Here is a 16,851-nt window from a genome sequence, read left to right on the forward strand (position 1 = left end):
CAGATGGTGATTTGTCGCGAGGGGTCAACAGTTCTTAAATCACAGACACGACGACAGAGTAGTTACCGGTGCCAAAGTGTCATACAGTTTAGAAACAGAAAGAGTTAAATTACCAAGAGCGTGTGTGTGTGTGTGTTAACAGCAGAACTTGTCAGTGTGGCCACTGTGAGAGCCTCGTGACAAGTCTGGATGAATGGCCACTTGTAAGAGTCCGCTATCTTGTCAAAGTGAGAAATGGCCCAAGTAATAAAGTGAACAGAAGAAGTTTGTAAAAACAGCAATAAACAAGCAGAGAATCAGTTACCGATTATGAGAAATTGTATATTTCATTTCATCAAAGACATAAAACAGTGACAAGCTCTTGTGACACTCCTCTCTAGTGCCACATCAGTTGACGTGACGTGTGTGTTTAAGCTAATCCTTCACTTTAAAACACGTCAGTGACGTTGTTTCAGCTAAACGTGCCCCACGGTAAAGTGCAAAGAAACAGAATTACCAACCCAGCCGGCCACGACCCCATAGCCAGTCCCATATGTCAGCTTTAATTTGGACAAATTCCCAGTGCCAAGTGGGTGACACAAGCACAAATCTGGAAAGTTCCATCCTGAAGACCACCTTCCCCTTCAGCTACCTGCCTGTGTGCCCGAGATGAAGGCGATGCCCCTTTCTGTTAGACCCAGGGCTCCCAGCCCTGCCAGACGCGTCCGAGGAGATTGGGGTCGGTGGCTTGATCGATGAGACACTCCACCTGCGTCTCCACAGACAGGCCATGCGCTGCTTCCCGCGCTCTCATGTTGAACTCCTGGGTTCCTTGAGCGACAGCTAGAATACTCTGGAAGGCCGGGTTCTTCTCAAATCCCAGCTTCAGTTCGTCACTGCAATGGAAGCACAAACACACACTGATGGACAAACAGGTCAAAACCACCGAAATGGAGCTGCCTCCTCAGAACATCTGACAAGAACAGAGCTCACTAACCCCGTCCACCTCAAATATCCAAAATAACCTCAAGCGGACTTCTGCACGTCCCTAAAGTGCCACCACACTGCTTGGTGATTGGTTCTCTCTGCCTGTGGTTGTTCCTAACGTTTGTGTGAAATGGTCCAGCTGTGTCCCCGTGTTCTTGTCCTTCTCACATGAAAGTAAAGGCCTCGATCCACTGTACTAATTCCTTTCATAACTTTTAACGTCTTTAATATTTCATTGTGTTAAAATGCATGAATCTTAACATATGATTTGGTGTTTTATGTTCTTCTGAAGAAAACAAAAACTTTATCAACTGAGTGAAAAGAGATCTTCAAGTGACTGGCTCTCTCTACCACATGAAGTCTAATGAAGCAGACAGTGAACCACGCCGGTCCAGTGTGCCACTCGCAGAACACACTATGAGCCCTCATCGTGCAAATCATAAAGTCGCGTCTCTGTTTCCTTGCTCTTCATGCTGGTGCTCTGCAGCACCCTTAGCCTCACCAAGACTTGACTTGAGACACCATAGTGACAGTCCTGTGCCACGGCTGTGGGGAGGTAAAAATAAACACAGAAAATAAACAGGATTGGCAGAAGATAAATGAGTGAAAATGGAAACAAACTATAAAGAAAGAAATAAATACAGTAAATAACAGAAAAAAAGAAAAGCAGTGGGTGACGGGCCGCCATCGCTGGCTTGCGAGTGTGCCACTGCAGTTCACCAGTCTGAGCATCGCACTTGAACCAATGCCCGATTCACCAAGGGAGACAAAAGCGCTTATAACGTCACCTCCATGGCAAGAATTGAGTCACAACACCAGGAAGGCCGCAAAACACCGAGTGCGTTTACACGTACAAACGTAGTGAGGTCAGGGTGACTAACTCGGTTAAGGCCGAGGCCCGGTTTCTTAATAAGCCGCGTTTACACGCACAAGTAATCATCTGGAGTTCTGCTTTGTCAAAACGCTCTGACGTCATTAAACTGTGCAATAAAAACAGCTTCATCGACAACCACCGTGAATTCGACAATAAGGATGACGCCTGCGACCATTTTCTTGTCTTATATTTTAACGTCTATGCGTGGAAGTGTGTGCGTCTGTCTGTCCGGCCAGGAAGTGCAAGGCCACAGCGTGAAACTCAAAGAGCCGGCAAGACCGCCTCAATTTAACGAGTCGGAAGAAGAAAGAAGTGCGAGGCTACAGCATGAAGCTGAAAGAAAGCGAGTCAGTCGACCAAGTGAAACCGCTGAGGAAAGGCAAACTTAGCCTCTAATACACAGGCGAGGCAATCGCATTAGCAAAACGAAACCTCTAAAGAGAGAGAAACTCGCTTGGCCACTGATAGACAAGGGGGGTGAGCACAATCACAAAACCGCCGACTGCATTTCAACTTTTTTTCTGACGCATTCAATAGTTTGTAGGAGCCCGGGCTTACACAGCAAGCGTTTTATAAATATGTTTAGTCGAACTGACATTTCAGAGATCGGTTTCAGTTACCGGATCACATGCAGATTACTCTTTCCTGCACAGGACCGACGTACGTTTGCTTCTTGCCTCACACACAGTGCTGCTGAAATGACAACGACGATGACGACGCAGGTATTTTTATTTCAGTAAGTGGTGTGCCAGGTTGCTTGTAACTTTACAAACTAATCAGGCCACGTAGCGCATGTTAATTTGAATGTGTTGCACTACTGCTCTTGAGGCTGTCTTGTTGAGTTTAGTGTCGCACGTCCCGCTCATCAACACAAACTTAGCAGTTTCAGAGATATTGAGGCGGATTCTTTCAGTCAGGTGTGATCGCCTGAACATTTGCCTCGGCAGGCTGACAAGAGTCCTCTTCAGTAACCCGGTTACGGGTTTTCATGGCCACATAATCGGGTTATTCACAGAGAACTCCACTTCTGCTAATCAGGCTTCTCAGTGGCCGATAACCCGATTTCTCTAAGTGGAATTTTAGAAATCGGGTATCTGTGAGTATTTGGATTACTGAAGCCCCCCATAAATGGACGGAGTGACGCAGAGCGCAGTTACACACATAACCGGCAGGTGGGTCGAGTATACGGGGTGGGGTGAGGCTGGGCAGGCAGCGTCGGGTCAGGTTACTGTACTCCACACCAGTATGCCACTTCCCAGTGGTGGCATCAGATGCCTAAATGCTCAACACAAGCTGAGCCTCCTTACGTGTGCCGTAGCAGATTTTCTCTCTGTACAAATACAAATAAAGAAAGCAGGTACTATCACGATAAGATGGAACTGCAGTCTTTTATAAAGTAAATCACCAAAAGCAGAGCAATGTCCTTACGCTCAAGCGACCGTTAACATTACGTGTGCTGTGACGCCGTCAAGTCCCCTAAGTGACCCGCGGGACGGGAGGTCAGGCCAGGCTGCTCTGAGGTGCTTCACGGCCCTGCTGATCCACCACATTCTCTGACCCGTTTCTTACCCAAAAGCTACGTGGCACTGGGCAATGATACACGAGCTGGCAGTGAAGTCAGGGCTTTGGCACAATGTGGGCAATTAGCATGTTATCAGTACAAATGTCCTAGCTGATTATTTAAACATATTAAAAAAAAAAAAAAGGCTGCAAAGGTCACAGTTTGACTCTGACGACTCAGCTACCTTTGTACACATTTACTGCGGGCTCGACTGAGCCATGAGGAGAAAGCGGCCATGACTCAGGATCATTAAACACGGAGATAGGGAAGATTTAAAAAAAAAAAAAAGGCCTTTAAGCCGAGCTCTTCTCGTAAAGCTGCAAGTCTGACGTGATCCTTCCTGCATGTCCAGGAGAACCGGCATTTCAACAGTCAAAGGCAGCAAGACGTACGCGCACTTAAGTGGCAAGAACTAGAGCGACTCGGCAAGTGCATCACGTCGAAAGTATCTTCAGATAATAAATTGTCCAAGCTGTTATTTTATCAGCAAAAAAAAAAAATATATCACATTTTTGAATCAACAGGAAACACAAGGCAGCTCCCTTCTCTCTCGAGTGCAGATGGTCACGTTAAAGCAGAAAGAGGGACACATGGGGACAGCACTTGGCTTTATTTTCACAGTGGCACTGTTGTTAAGGGAGGCGTGTTGGCACAGTGGTTGGCACTTGTTCTATCTGCCTGTGATAGGTCTGGCCTGTAGGAGTGTGTGAGCTCCTCATAATGAGGCCCTGCCTGGCACCCAGACTATCAGGACAGGCTTTAGTGCAGCACTGTGTTTCAAATAAAGCTGGGCCCCCCCTTTTGATTTAGTGCCCTGCGAGCTCACAAATGGCTGGCACTCTTCAGCGTACTTTTCAGCTCCGCCTGACTTATCAGTTCCTACTCCACTCTCCTGTTCTGTTTGTTTGAAGAGGTAACTTGTAACTCGGTGGGAATTTATGCCCGACTCGAGTCCAACCATGCCAGTGTCCTTCTGAAGAACAGATGTGTGACCCGCTCCATACCTTTGCTTGCCGTGCCCCTTCTTTATCTCTCTCTGCACCATCACAGCTCAAACTCTGCAGCTCTTTTCTGGACTTTCACCTTGGTGGCTGATGGGGAATGAAGCCCAAGTACTTGCCAGCTCCAGAGCCACCAATGGTTAGTAAACTTAACGTTGCTGTCGTGTGGGAGCGGGAGGATCGGATTATCATTACCACAGATACAGAATGGCACTGCTGGGGTTCCTCATTGCCAGTCCAGTAACACACCCGCTCTGGACTGCTGCCGCCTGTCTTAGTTTTACCGTTGCTTTCATTGAGTTATTTGTGACACACTTCTAACCTAAGCTTTGTAGCGCCAAGTACTTTGTTATCTCGTACTTTAGATCATTTGGTAATTAGTGAGTATTGCCCAGAACCCTTCATAACTACAGTAATGCTTAGTCTACTTTGTAAATTAATAAGTGAACTGACCCCCTAGTCTGTTTTTACATCGCTCTTTCTTTGGACTTTTGCCTGCGATTCTGTCAGCGATCATCATAACTACATCACACTGGCATTTCTATTTGACAACACAACACCACCGCCAATAATAATAATAACAGGTCGATATTGCAGTGTAAATAGTAACATTATAATACGCCATAGATTAGCACAAAAGGAGTCCATGCAGCGTTAACACCTCAAGACCACTTGAGTAGATAATAAATCGGGGTGTCCAACTCCGATCCTGGAGGGCCGCCCTGGCTGCAGCTTGTCCTTCCTGCCTCGTCTTCATCAGTGGTCAAGCTAATTAAGTGAATTTCCTCTTGGGATTAGAGAAAAGCCAAGCAAAATGACACCTTTTATTGGCTAACTAAAAAGATTACAATATGCAGGCTTTCGAGTCAACGCAGGCCCCTTCTTCAGGCATATCGTAATATAGAAACTGGAGTCCCCTGTGTTTATATCCACACACTAGGACAAGAAACAACACTGGTAAATCTTTAAATGAGAAATCTTAAATGTAAAAAATTAATAGATGCCTTCAGGCTAAGATTCATTTAACAAGAGAGAGAAGAACAATGTATGGTCAAGATCTGGGATTAATAAAGTATCTATCTATCTAAGCTGTGCTGTTGATTGACTTTTTTGCCTTCATTTTAAGACTCGTAATTGTTTTTCTTTTTTCCATAATTGCCAGTCAAATAACAATGGGATACAAATCGAGGAGACCCCCGTAATAAGATAACTAATCAAACTCGTTATGTAATCAGTCACATCCTTCACAGTCAGAAGGGGACTCGCCCCTTAGTGCCAGTAACAGCAACGGCAGCTATCCACAGAATTGTGCAACTCAACCGGAGACGCCATTTGAGACCCTGCTGTCACACGTCTGAATACAGCAATCAGCAACTGATAGAGAAAGACAGGCGGCCCGGGGTGGAATAAGAAGCCATCTTGGTCTGGCGCAGGACGGATTGGAAAGAAGAACACAGCACTATTGGTCCTCATCCCCACTGCGCAACTTGAGACTCTCTGCGTTTATATGCCACTGGTGGGCTCCTGCAGCCCGTCGGTGATACGCATGGCCTCAGCAAGACTGCTGTGTTGACATCTGTACAGGCAGAGAGCAGATTACGACTGTCCCAAGGACACAAGAAACCCGGAGGCTGTGGGTTTAAATCCTTCTACTGAGCCTACGCGGGTCACTTCACCTGGAAAAACAAAAGAAATGCAAGCCACTGCATCTCAAATGTTGTAAGATGACAAAGATAAAGGCACTATATGAAGACTTCATGACACTGCAGGCCTACCTGACATTGCAGGAGCAGTGGACAGACCCCCCGTCCCCCCCAACGCCAACAAGAAGGGGTTCTCAGCGCTAATCGTCCAACACTGTCGCCAAGTGGCCTGCCAGCATCATGGTGCGCATTTACTGGTGGTTGGTTACTGGGTCCTCGTGAGAAGAGCTATAATGGCGCACATCAGAGCACACACACCGTTACGGAGCGCGCTCTCCACACGCCTTGCATTACATCGCTTCCTAATGTTTTGCTCTACTTTTGTGAATCGTCGCTTTTTGGTTTTGCCAATCACTGCTCACCACAGTTTGTTTTTGCAAGGAAGCCACATGACGTTTTGATCCATTTATAGATTTTCAACTAAAAGGTTAAAGTAACTTTACCTGTTAGTCGAAATGTAAAATTACTTTGTGTGTTTTATTGGATTTTACATTTATCTTTCTAAATTAGAATAGGTCTGGTGTGACAATATACAGGGTGTCCACAAAGTCTCTTTACAATTTCAAAATTTTAGTAAAAAAAACGAATAGACAAATTTGTGGAAATTACAAAATGAGGAGTAGATATTGAAGTTTGTTTTGCCTCATTTAATACACCTCTATGTGGGCCCCATTAGCTGCATGAAGCACATCAAGACGGTGCTCGATTTCTTGCCATGTTCTCTGTAGCACAGCGTCATCAATGGTGGCAATGGCATCAGTGGTCTTTTGCTTCAGGTCATTATGTCTCATATCTTTGTTCGATACATGAGATCTTTAACATAACCCCACAGAAAGAAGTCCAGGGGAGTGATATCTGGTGAACGAGGTGGCCAGGGAATTAGGCCACCCCTTCTAATCCACCGATCTGGAAATGTTTAATTCAGGAACCCACGAACATGCAGTCCCTAATGTGGTGGTGCACCATCTTGCTGGAAAATGACGGTTGGTTGAAGGTCATCCAGTTGTGCTGTCACATATTCAGTCAAAAGGTCGAGGTAAACATTTGCAGAAATTGATCTCTTGTTGAAGAAAAATGGACCAATGATTCGATTGCACGTGATCCCACACCACACATTCACCTTTGGACTATCTTGGTGAAGTTCCCTAGTCACATGGGGGTTTTCTGAGCCCCAGATTCTCACATTGTGTGTGTTCAGTTTCCCTGAAACATGGAAGGTTGCCTCATCACTAAAACAAACTTTGATAACGACCGAGTACATAGGACAAATTTGATTAACATATCTCACCAATTGCCTTTTTAGTAATTTTTTGAAATTGTAAAGAGACTTTGTGGACACTCTCTATATGTGACAAATGAAATATGTGGGGTCGACGTTCCTGTTATCGGAGTCTGCTTTTCTGCGGTGGAAGCTGGAGAGGAGAAATACTTTAAAGTCAATCGTTAAATGTCAGACGCTTCACTTACACAGCCCACTCCTCCTTCACCTGTGTCATTCTCCATCTTGTTCATTTCTAACTAAGACGGACTGATCAAAACGCACCCCTGCACTCCAGCTTTTAGGGTCAAGCCAACCACATTGTCAAACATCAGTACAACTGCTAACTTCTTGTTTTTAGGCTTATTCTCAATTTACAGTGATGTCTGAAAAAAAAACAACAAATAGCATCACTGGCTGCTTTGTGGAGCTAAGATGAATGGCGATTCTTCCAATATCCTCCAAATCTCTTCAGGCAACCTGACGTGTTACTGACCTCCTTGTAGGTTTATCAGCGCTCAACAGAAGTGAGACCAACACGAGAAACTCCAGCACTTGGAGTCGTACTCTGCCACCCTCAGCGGGCCAAGTGACTGTCAAAATTTGATAAATCCAATGAGTACATATGCAAGAAGTATAAACTATGACACGAGTAAATGCACGGTAAATACGGGTAGGGGAGTTCAGGTACCAAAGAAGCCATACATGAGAACACAGTTCACATTTGAGCTGAAAACTCGGAGCTTAGTCCTGGTAGAGATGGCGGTGGATTTTCAGATTGGGCAGAGGGCAGCAAAGGCTTGTTGAGCTTTCTTAATCCTGGCCTTGATATCCTCGTCTGTCCCTCCGGACTGGCAGGTAGGTGAACTCATTTACACTCTCTAGTGTCTTCTCCTGTTGTTAATCACCAGTACTTTGGTTTTCTCTTGACCGATCTTCAAGCACACTTTTGTGGTCTCCCCCAGGAGGTCTATTTCTCCTTAAAAATCCTGCAGGCAGTGCTGACAGCGATACAAGGTCGTCTGCAAACTCTAGATCTTCTTAGCTTCCTACTCAGCATCCACTGCATGTCTTTTCCCAAACTGACATAGGCTGCATGCGTTATCCAGTCGCGCGTCACCAGGAGGAGAAGGAATGATAGTAAACATCCCTTTCTGACACCAGTGATTACCTGGAACTTCTCTGACAGACTCCCATCATGGATAACTTAACATTAGAGTCCACCATAAAGCTTTTTAATGATATTCACCATTCTGTCTGCTACGCCACTGTGTCAACGGGTGTTCCATATGGACGCTCTGTCTACACTATCAAAGGTCAATGAAGCAGACGTCGAGTGGAGCATGCCATTCTATTGTCTGTTCAATAATGATCCTCAGTGTGGCAATCTGGTCAGAACAGGATCTGTCCTCCCTAAAGCCTTCCTGTTCGTCTCTAAGTCTTCTGTCAACCACAACTTTCAGCCGTTCCCAGATCATTCTTGCAAAAATTTGTTGGGGATGGACAACAGAGTGATCCCCCTCCACTTATCACACTGTGAAAGATCTCCACTTTTGGGCAATCTATGACGATTTTAGAATGTTTGCTTCTCAAAGCACAGTTGGTGACCAATGTATTTGTACCTTACTCAGTAAAGCATACGTGATACGGTCGTAAATCCCGATGAATTGCTTGTCATCTCTTGGCACTCACTGTAGTGCTCCACGTTTCCGCCTGGCTTCACGAGTCACAGGACTCGCATGGCTCTGGAGTGCCTTTCTTTACCTTCTTCACTTGCACTTCATCTTTTATTTGAGTACTCCATTCTAAATCGCTCTACTGTGGAACCTTGGGTCATGTACGTCTCTGAACATGTACATACCGGGTAACGACTAAAAAGTTCACCAAACTTTTGCACCTGCTCATGACCACACACTTGGGTGATGAACAACCCAGTTTCCCTTTCGGTTCGTATGCGCCGGTGATTTCCGCACGTGTTCAGTCTCTCCCTGTGTATTTGCTGTGAACTCTTTGTGCTCCATTTTGTTTCCCTTCCGGTTCGTATGCGCCGGTGATTTCCGCACGTATTCAGTCTCTCCCTGTACAGTACATTGTTCTCGGTCAGAAGTGCATCACGCAGAGGGACTTCAGCTCAAAACTGTAATCTCCTCTCCACCCAGCTCCTCCTCACTTCCTTCATGCCAGAACTCGACTCATGCAAGGTTAGTTTTCTTGGATGTTTATGGTTAGTTTTTGTATAAATTACGGATTTTTCAAATGTTCATTTTTTTCCCCCGTGTTTAAAAAAAAGTGTTTACAGCGAGCGGTTTGTAAGGCTATAGCGTGAATTCTTGCAATGTTAGTTTTCTCTGTTCAAGGTTTTTTCAGTGTTATTCAATGTTTTTACATTTAGTTTACTATTAAATGGTGCATTCTTTGGTATAATTAACTATTTTTGTGCTTAAAAATCTTAAAAAAAAAAAAAAAATTATTTACATACAGCTCGTACGGTCCGGAACAGATTAATTGTATTTACATAAAATCCTATGGGGGAAATTACTTCAGGTCCCGACCAAATCGGGTTGCGATCAGAGTCTTGGAACGAATTACAGTCGTGACCCGAGGTTCCACTGTACTTTTAAACAGGTTTTATCAAATTGTGCAGGTGGGTGTCGGACACACATAAAGATACACGAGTGCCAGGAACTTCTATCTGCTGGACTTTCTGATTTCACAATTCTCCAAATAACTTCTGTAAAAGTCACTGAGGAGTACAGGGTTTGGTGGCTCTCAGGGCTCTTTCTTTCCCACTCCACAAAACAGCTTCATAAATGTGACTTTCCACTTTCACACAAGTAGAACTATTAGTAAGAGTGACTGCACAAAGTGACCTGCGTATGGCACAAGTGTGCTATCATCCCACAGTCGTTGTAAGAGAAATGGATTTAAAAACAAGAATTGGAGCTTAAAGGGCCAATCTGACAGGCACTCAAAAGTCAGCTCAAGCGAGAGAACCCTGAAGGGAAAAAACAAGAGAAGGCCCCCTGCACTTGGCCGTAGACTCACAACCAGCCACAAAATATATGATGCACATGAAAATTGTCAACAATGTGCGGCTCTTTGTTTCTTGTGCTCCTTTTTGTTTTTGCGTGCAGTCATTTTCTAGATATTCAATATTATTTCAGTATCATCGCGGTCTGATGCACATCAGTTTCCGATTTCTGTTTTGCTCTGATGTGTTGGCGTTTTCATTTTTTTTTCTGTTCTCCATGTTTTCTGGTTGCTGCTGGCATACTGTGCTACGGACAAAGTGCAGCGTCAGGTTAGTGTGCTCCTATCTGCACTATAAAAGAAGGCCGCCCAGCTAAGTGTCTGAACTTTGACCACTCAAATGAAAGGCTTGGTTAGAGCTTTGAGCTCAAAAAGCATGAGGGGAACGAGACTGGTCTGTCATGTTGTGACTCTGATTTTCACGCAGTCATAGTAACAAAATGACAGACAAAAGAGACGACGATGCCAGTCTGCTGACTTTGCCGATGTTCCCGGCTCTTCTTGTGTCTAACTTCTGTCACTCACAGAATAAATACTTTGATTCCCCAGCTCTTAAACCTGTCCTGTGTTAAAAATATACAGATATGTTACTAAAACATGGTCTGATCTTGATCTAAGTGTCAATAACAAACAGAGATGGTCTGTTTTAACTAATAACATACAAATCATTGTGTTGTTTTTTGTACATAATGACCACTTCATTCACACGTTCAGAGATGGAGGTTTGAGTCAGGAGCTGGCAACAATGAAGCAACACTGGATTTGTGATTTAGAGATACTTGGAACTGTAGAAAAGACTCAAACATTTTGAGTTTTGTAGTTCTGTGAAACACTCCTCACTAAAAAGACATCTCTGAAGATCTACGATCAAGAATTGTTCTGTTTTGCATGAAGCTGGAAAAAAGTTACCAAGTAATTTCAAAGAGTTTTGATGTTCATCAGTCAGCAGGTTAGACAAACTGGGTACCGATGGAGACCATTCAGTCCCGTGGCTTTCCTCCCTAGAAGTAGGAGCCCAGCCAGGAGGCCTCGAAAAGTACAACTTCAGAATGCCAGCACTGATGGACTCCACATGCCCCGATTGCACTTTTCCATCTTTGCAATATCTTGGTGAAACCTTTCACTATGTTCATCACTGACCACACCAAGACTAGCAGGGAAGAAGTCCAAGTGTGAATGCAGAAAATGAATCTTTAGTGACACGCTGCACTTTATGGTTTTGGATGCTTGAAGCCGTAAGGTTTGGTTCTCTGCGCTTGCCAAAAATATTCTCAAGAGTATCTGTGAATGTCTTCCGTGTGATTTTCAGCGCCCCCACTAGCCACTGATGACGTGTCTGATTTGGCTTCCTTAACCTCGACATCAGTTATTCGTGGAACCATCTGTCTCACATGATAAAATCCTTCATCTTTCTCATTTATCAATTTCTAGAAACCTTTTATCAGGCCAAGTTTTATATGAAGAGGAGGCAAAAATCTCTTTGTTGGGTCAGCAAGAGGATTTGGTCCTTATGGAGCAGTCAGTTCTTTTTAAACGCAATGAGACTTTTTAGCATGGCTCTACCCATTCACAAATGCAACCATAGGACTTGGCATATCTGAGCTTCATTCCTAGTTGCAGCATCACTACTTCAAGATCACCACCGAAGTTCCAGTTGTAGTGTTTGTGCTGTAGATTTATGATATGGAAGTAAATCACAAAAATAGGAGATTGCAATTAAACAGTACACAATTTAAAGGTGTAGTGACCAGCAGGGCAAAATCTTTAGGAAGCAAAATCCTCGTTTGTCCAACGTCGTTCGAATGCTTGCCTTCCATTTGTAGATATTTTAGAAATTGCAGAGCTAAAAACCATTGTCGCTTGACAGTAACCTGCTATACTACTTTACTACACATTTAAATGAGAACACACGTCTCATTAGTTCATATTTCACTGTTAGATTCCCCTACTAAAAGGTAAGAGGTGCTCCATGAAATAAAGGAGGGCTGATTCACGGAGATCTGTTACACCAGAGTGTCGAAACAGCTCCTAGATTGATTTAAAAATAAACTCCTGGGGGTCACACAGAGATGAACATGAGTTTGCCTCTTTCATATCCTCCTCCTGCATTACGCTGCAGATCAGCTCTGCAGAACATGGGCATGTGTGCCGCCGAATGCCAACTGCGGCTGCACCTCTGCTGCATTTGGAGTTTCAAACTTCTAAGTAACTTGGCAGCTTACAAACAGCACATTCGAGGTGCTTTTACTGAAGGTGCCCTCTGAAACGCTAAAACTATCACGCTAGCTACATGAACAAAAGGAAGAAATATGATCAAGAATCGAAAAGCTACGAAGACCATGAAGACGAGGCCTCCGGTATCATTCTTACCCTTGGCAAAAATGCACTCTTGCCTCCGGGAAAGCTCTTGCGTGAGCAGCCATTAAATTCTAGGTGTCTGATTTAGACAAAGAGAACTTGTCATGGTGAGGAAATGTAGCGACATCCCTTTGTCAGGTGGCACCTGAAAATGTGTGGAACAGCGGGTGGAAGATGGGCAGGACAAAGCACTTTGTAATGAAAACAACCCAGACAACAATCCGATGTGCCACCTCACACGCCAGGAAGCACACTTTATATAAACTTTGCAAGTCCCAACGTTTTGTCACAGAGAATCCTTACAATGTCAGCTGCCAGGGAGTTGTCAGACAAGGTAGGCCAAAAGACCTTTGAGCCCTTTTTGTACCCACGTCATAGCATCTCCCATTTTTCTGTTCTGCAAGTCCATGTTTTGGTCACTTCTAGTTTGGAGTTTCATTAACTGGCAGTGTGATGGAGGTGCTGTGAATAGTACAATTTTTTTTTTTCTTTTTTAAACAAAACAAGTCAACCTACCCAGTTATGGCAGCAGGGTTTGCTCCTTCCAGCTTTCGCCTGGCAAAGTTTACCTTCTGCAAGGGGTACCAGTTAATATTTTTGGTGTCAACAGTCAACGTCCAAGTTCCTGCTTTTTTCAGCTGCTTCAACTCAAAATTCTGCAACAGAAACAGAGACAGCATATTCAATGGCAGCCTCTTAGACTTCATTCACATGAGGCGGTGTAGCCCAGTGGCTACGTGGTGGACCGTCCAACGCAAGGGCCTCCGCTCAGACCCTGCCAATGACACAATGTGCAAATGCTGATGCACTTGAGATTTTTACATCTACATAGGGCTCACGGAGGACACTTGACATTTCACAAATTGCAATCTCATGCCCATTTTCTCAAGCAGTGTATGGCACAAAGCTACGCAACATTTGGAAACGAATGCAGTGAACATGCAGATAGTAATAAACACACACCAGAATCTGGAGAACAGGCATAAAAAAAAAAAAAAGAGCCCATATTTTAAGGCTGACGCAGACGTGATGTGTAACCGTGTTACTGCATTCCTTTTTGGACTACGTTCTGGCATGCAAGCGCGCGTGCCATTACCTCCATCTCCGCTGCTCAATAACCTCTAGATATTTTTGGCATTTATTTATCGTCGCCAGTTTTTCACATAGCTAAGCATGTTTTTGGTATAAAGTAACCTCAAGGGAGAAAGTTAAATGAAAGGTTTGGATACAGTAAAGCAAGGAAAACTAATCCCTAATGAAGATAAAGAGTGTTGACACAAAATATTGTGTATAAGAAAGCACTTTCTGCTTAAAAATGTTATTTAATTCTATAAGGAGTTACCAAAGCACGCAAGCGTATACATAGAAGCATGTAAGCACACAAGTTATTTATCCATTTTCTTACTCTCCTCTTGCATTTAAAGCCATAAGCACTGTGCACCTGTCCAACGGCCTTGTTCTCACGCTCGCCAGAGGTTACAGTTAGCCTCTCGTAAATTTTGTTTGTTCATTCATTTCTCACTGCTTATGTGAGATGGGGGTCACTGGGGCAAGAGTCTTAAGAACCGAGGCCCATACCTCCCTCTCAGCAGCCACACTGTCGGGTATCAAGGTGTCCCCAGACCACCTGGGAGCTATGATCCCCTCAGTAGGCCCTGTGTCTTCCCCGGGGTCTCCTCCTAGCTGCTCGTCCCTGTAAAAACTCCAAAGGATGCCTGAACCACCTCCAGTGGCTCCTCTGGATGTAGAGGGTCTGTAAATCACAGGTTCTTAAACTAGGGCTCACGACACATTGTGGCTTGCAGGTTGACGGCCTCAGCATTGTATTCAATGGGAAAGAGTCAAGTATCAAGTACAGTTTACAGAGCGTCTTGTAACTCGTAATGGGTTTCTGCGGACAGTTTAAGCAATCAACGTTGTTCTGTTATGACATTGGCCAGTGATTATACAAGGGGGATCCCCCACCAGTTATGACCTCATGACTGTCGGATGCGGTTTTCCAAGAAGGAGCTGAATACCAGTCCCTCTCCCAACCCCTACACCCCAGGAGCCGACGGTCGACATGGGTCTCAACGACACTAAGAAGGGCAAGATTGGGTGACGAGAAGAAAAAGAAAATAACAGTTTAAGAAGCACAACTGTAAACGATACTGGAAAAGCTGAGCTGGAAAATGGCTCAAATATTTTACAGCTAATTTGGCATTTAACAAAGAGAACAAAGGCTGATTCTAAAATGAATATGGCTTTGACTAAAGAACAATTACACTGGGACGACCAAAAGAGTGCCAGGCATTGTGCTTGTCCAAATTGCCAAAGTGAAACTTATGGTCTGTTGACAGGGGTGAGTGCCAGCCCTCCACCACAGGATTCATTCATTAGGTGAGGTGTTGTTGTTCTGACCCGATTTATTTAAAGATTGCGTTAATTATAGCAGCAGCAGAAAGTCAGTAATCTCCCTCACCGCCCTTGGTAAGCAGGGTCTTTCATTTCCGGTGTTGCACGGTAATAGCAGACTCCCTACTGACTGCTCATTTTCTCAGCACTCTGAGATTGCTTTACCTGTTATGTGGTCTCTACTTAGCCTGGCAGCAAAAGGTGGAAGAGCACTGCAGAGGATGGGAATCCATGACGTGATATACTGTACTCCAGCAGACGTCGTCTTCATCATCGCACAGTGTGTAAACTAGCCACTGTACCCCTCAAGTGCATCACCTCTACATTTTCTAAATCTGCTTTTGCCATTACAGAGGCTTGTGGAGTAAGTGCCTATCCCAGCAGCATCAAGAGCAATGCTGAAATAAACTCTAAACGGGGCACCTATCAAGCACTGGTCAAGATCGCCGGGCAGTTGGGTCACATCCATCGTGACGGAACTTAAAGACACCAGCTGATGCAACACACACGTCTGTGAGATGGGAGCAGGTGGCCGAGTAGCCAGGGAGAGAACCCTGGGAGAACAGATAAGCTCAGAGGAGTGAGAGGGCTGTGTGGTAGCAGAGCTAACCACTGTGCCACAACCTCCCTTCAAATTGTGAATTTATTTAGAATGCTTAATTTCAAATTCACGTGTTGCCGTATTTGCGTAACACACTTATTCTCGAATCCTGGCAGCACATCAAAAATTCTTGAACTCTTGGCACCAGTTTCCCACTGATTTGCACCGTCCAATGTTGCTCCAACTGATAACCTCAGGTTTAGTACAGTACAGAGGGCATGACTGGCATTTGCGTATTGAGTGCAGTGGATGACTGGCATTTGTGTATAAAGTAAATCACTATGAGACATGCTGTACTCAAGAAGAAGAAGAAAAAAAAACCTCAAATGTACTTTCCAGACGACTAGCGCAAGAGCCCATGAGAGAGTCGGCTCGTAACCATGGGAAAAGATCAGAAGGGTGCGGCACAAACTCACCTACCAGTTGTCATCTGCTGAAAGATGAGGCTTTGTTTAAGTCATGTTTGTGTATCGACATCAGCAATGGGTGTGGAAAGGGAAGTGAAACTGACTTGAAATACATTTCTGTCAAAGTGCTTACAAACCGGAAACGCTCATCTGGGGACGAAGCTGCCCTCTACAAACATCCTCTCTTTGCTCTTGTCTTGAAAGTAAACTGTACGCAAGGGCAAAGCACAGGCTGAACAAGGCGAGCAGGCCGCGGCGTACCTCCTGCTTTAGGGATGGCATTCCTAACAAAGATGGGAGTCCAGACAAGTTGAAACCTATGTGATGTCTGTTTTGGATACACAGAGACCCCAGCAGTGTCTCCTAGTAACGTTGCAGGCGCTTGGCTTTTAAATGGTAGTCCCGGCTCTAGGCTGGTAGCATGTGCCAGAGTGAAAAAACGCAGAATGTGAGGGTCATTAAGAAGGAAAGGCACAGAGGACTTACATTAAAGGGTCTAAGAATTCATATTGTGCCTTGCCCATATATGCTTTGTCATATTACTTGACATTTTCATCCAATTACAAGTCACAGGCCCACAGCGTAAGTGATTGACTGTATTTCTGTAAGTGGAGCCTGTGACATGCTGGGGGTCTCAGCCGGAGGCCGTCGCGGGGGATCGGATTGAACTTTGTAGTGCACAGTCCACACTGCCTATA

At 44.7% G+C, this 16,851-nt stretch overlaps 1 protein-coding gene across 1 annotated transcript in view; it reads right to left on the bottom strand.

Annotated features, from left to right (window-relative positions):
• Nucleotides 1–300: 300 nt before the first annotated feature.
• Nucleotides 301–16,851, bottom strand: part of prkdc (protein kinase, DNA-activated, catalytic subunit) — a 263,584-nt gene continuing 247,033 nt past the window's right edge. Inside the window, exons 85-86 of the mRNA XM_039754497.1 lie at nucleotides 13,268–13,407; nucleotides 301–875 (exon numbers count right to left, since the gene is read on the bottom strand). Coding sequence (XP_039610431.1) covers nucleotides 671–875; nucleotides 13,268–13,407 — 345 coding nt within the window. The 3' untranslated portion in view covers nucleotides 301–670. The remainder of the gene's footprint in view (nucleotides 876–13,267; nucleotides 13,408–16,851) is intronic.

The sequence above is a fragment of the Polypterus senegalus genome, chromosome 5 (genome assembly GCF_016835505.1).
Source record: "Polypterus senegalus isolate Bchr_013 chromosome 5, ASM1683550v1, whole genome shotgun sequence".
In the NCBI taxonomy this organism is placed as follows: Eukaryota; Metazoa; Chordata; class Cladistia; order Polypteriformes; family Polypteridae; genus Polypterus; species Polypterus senegalus.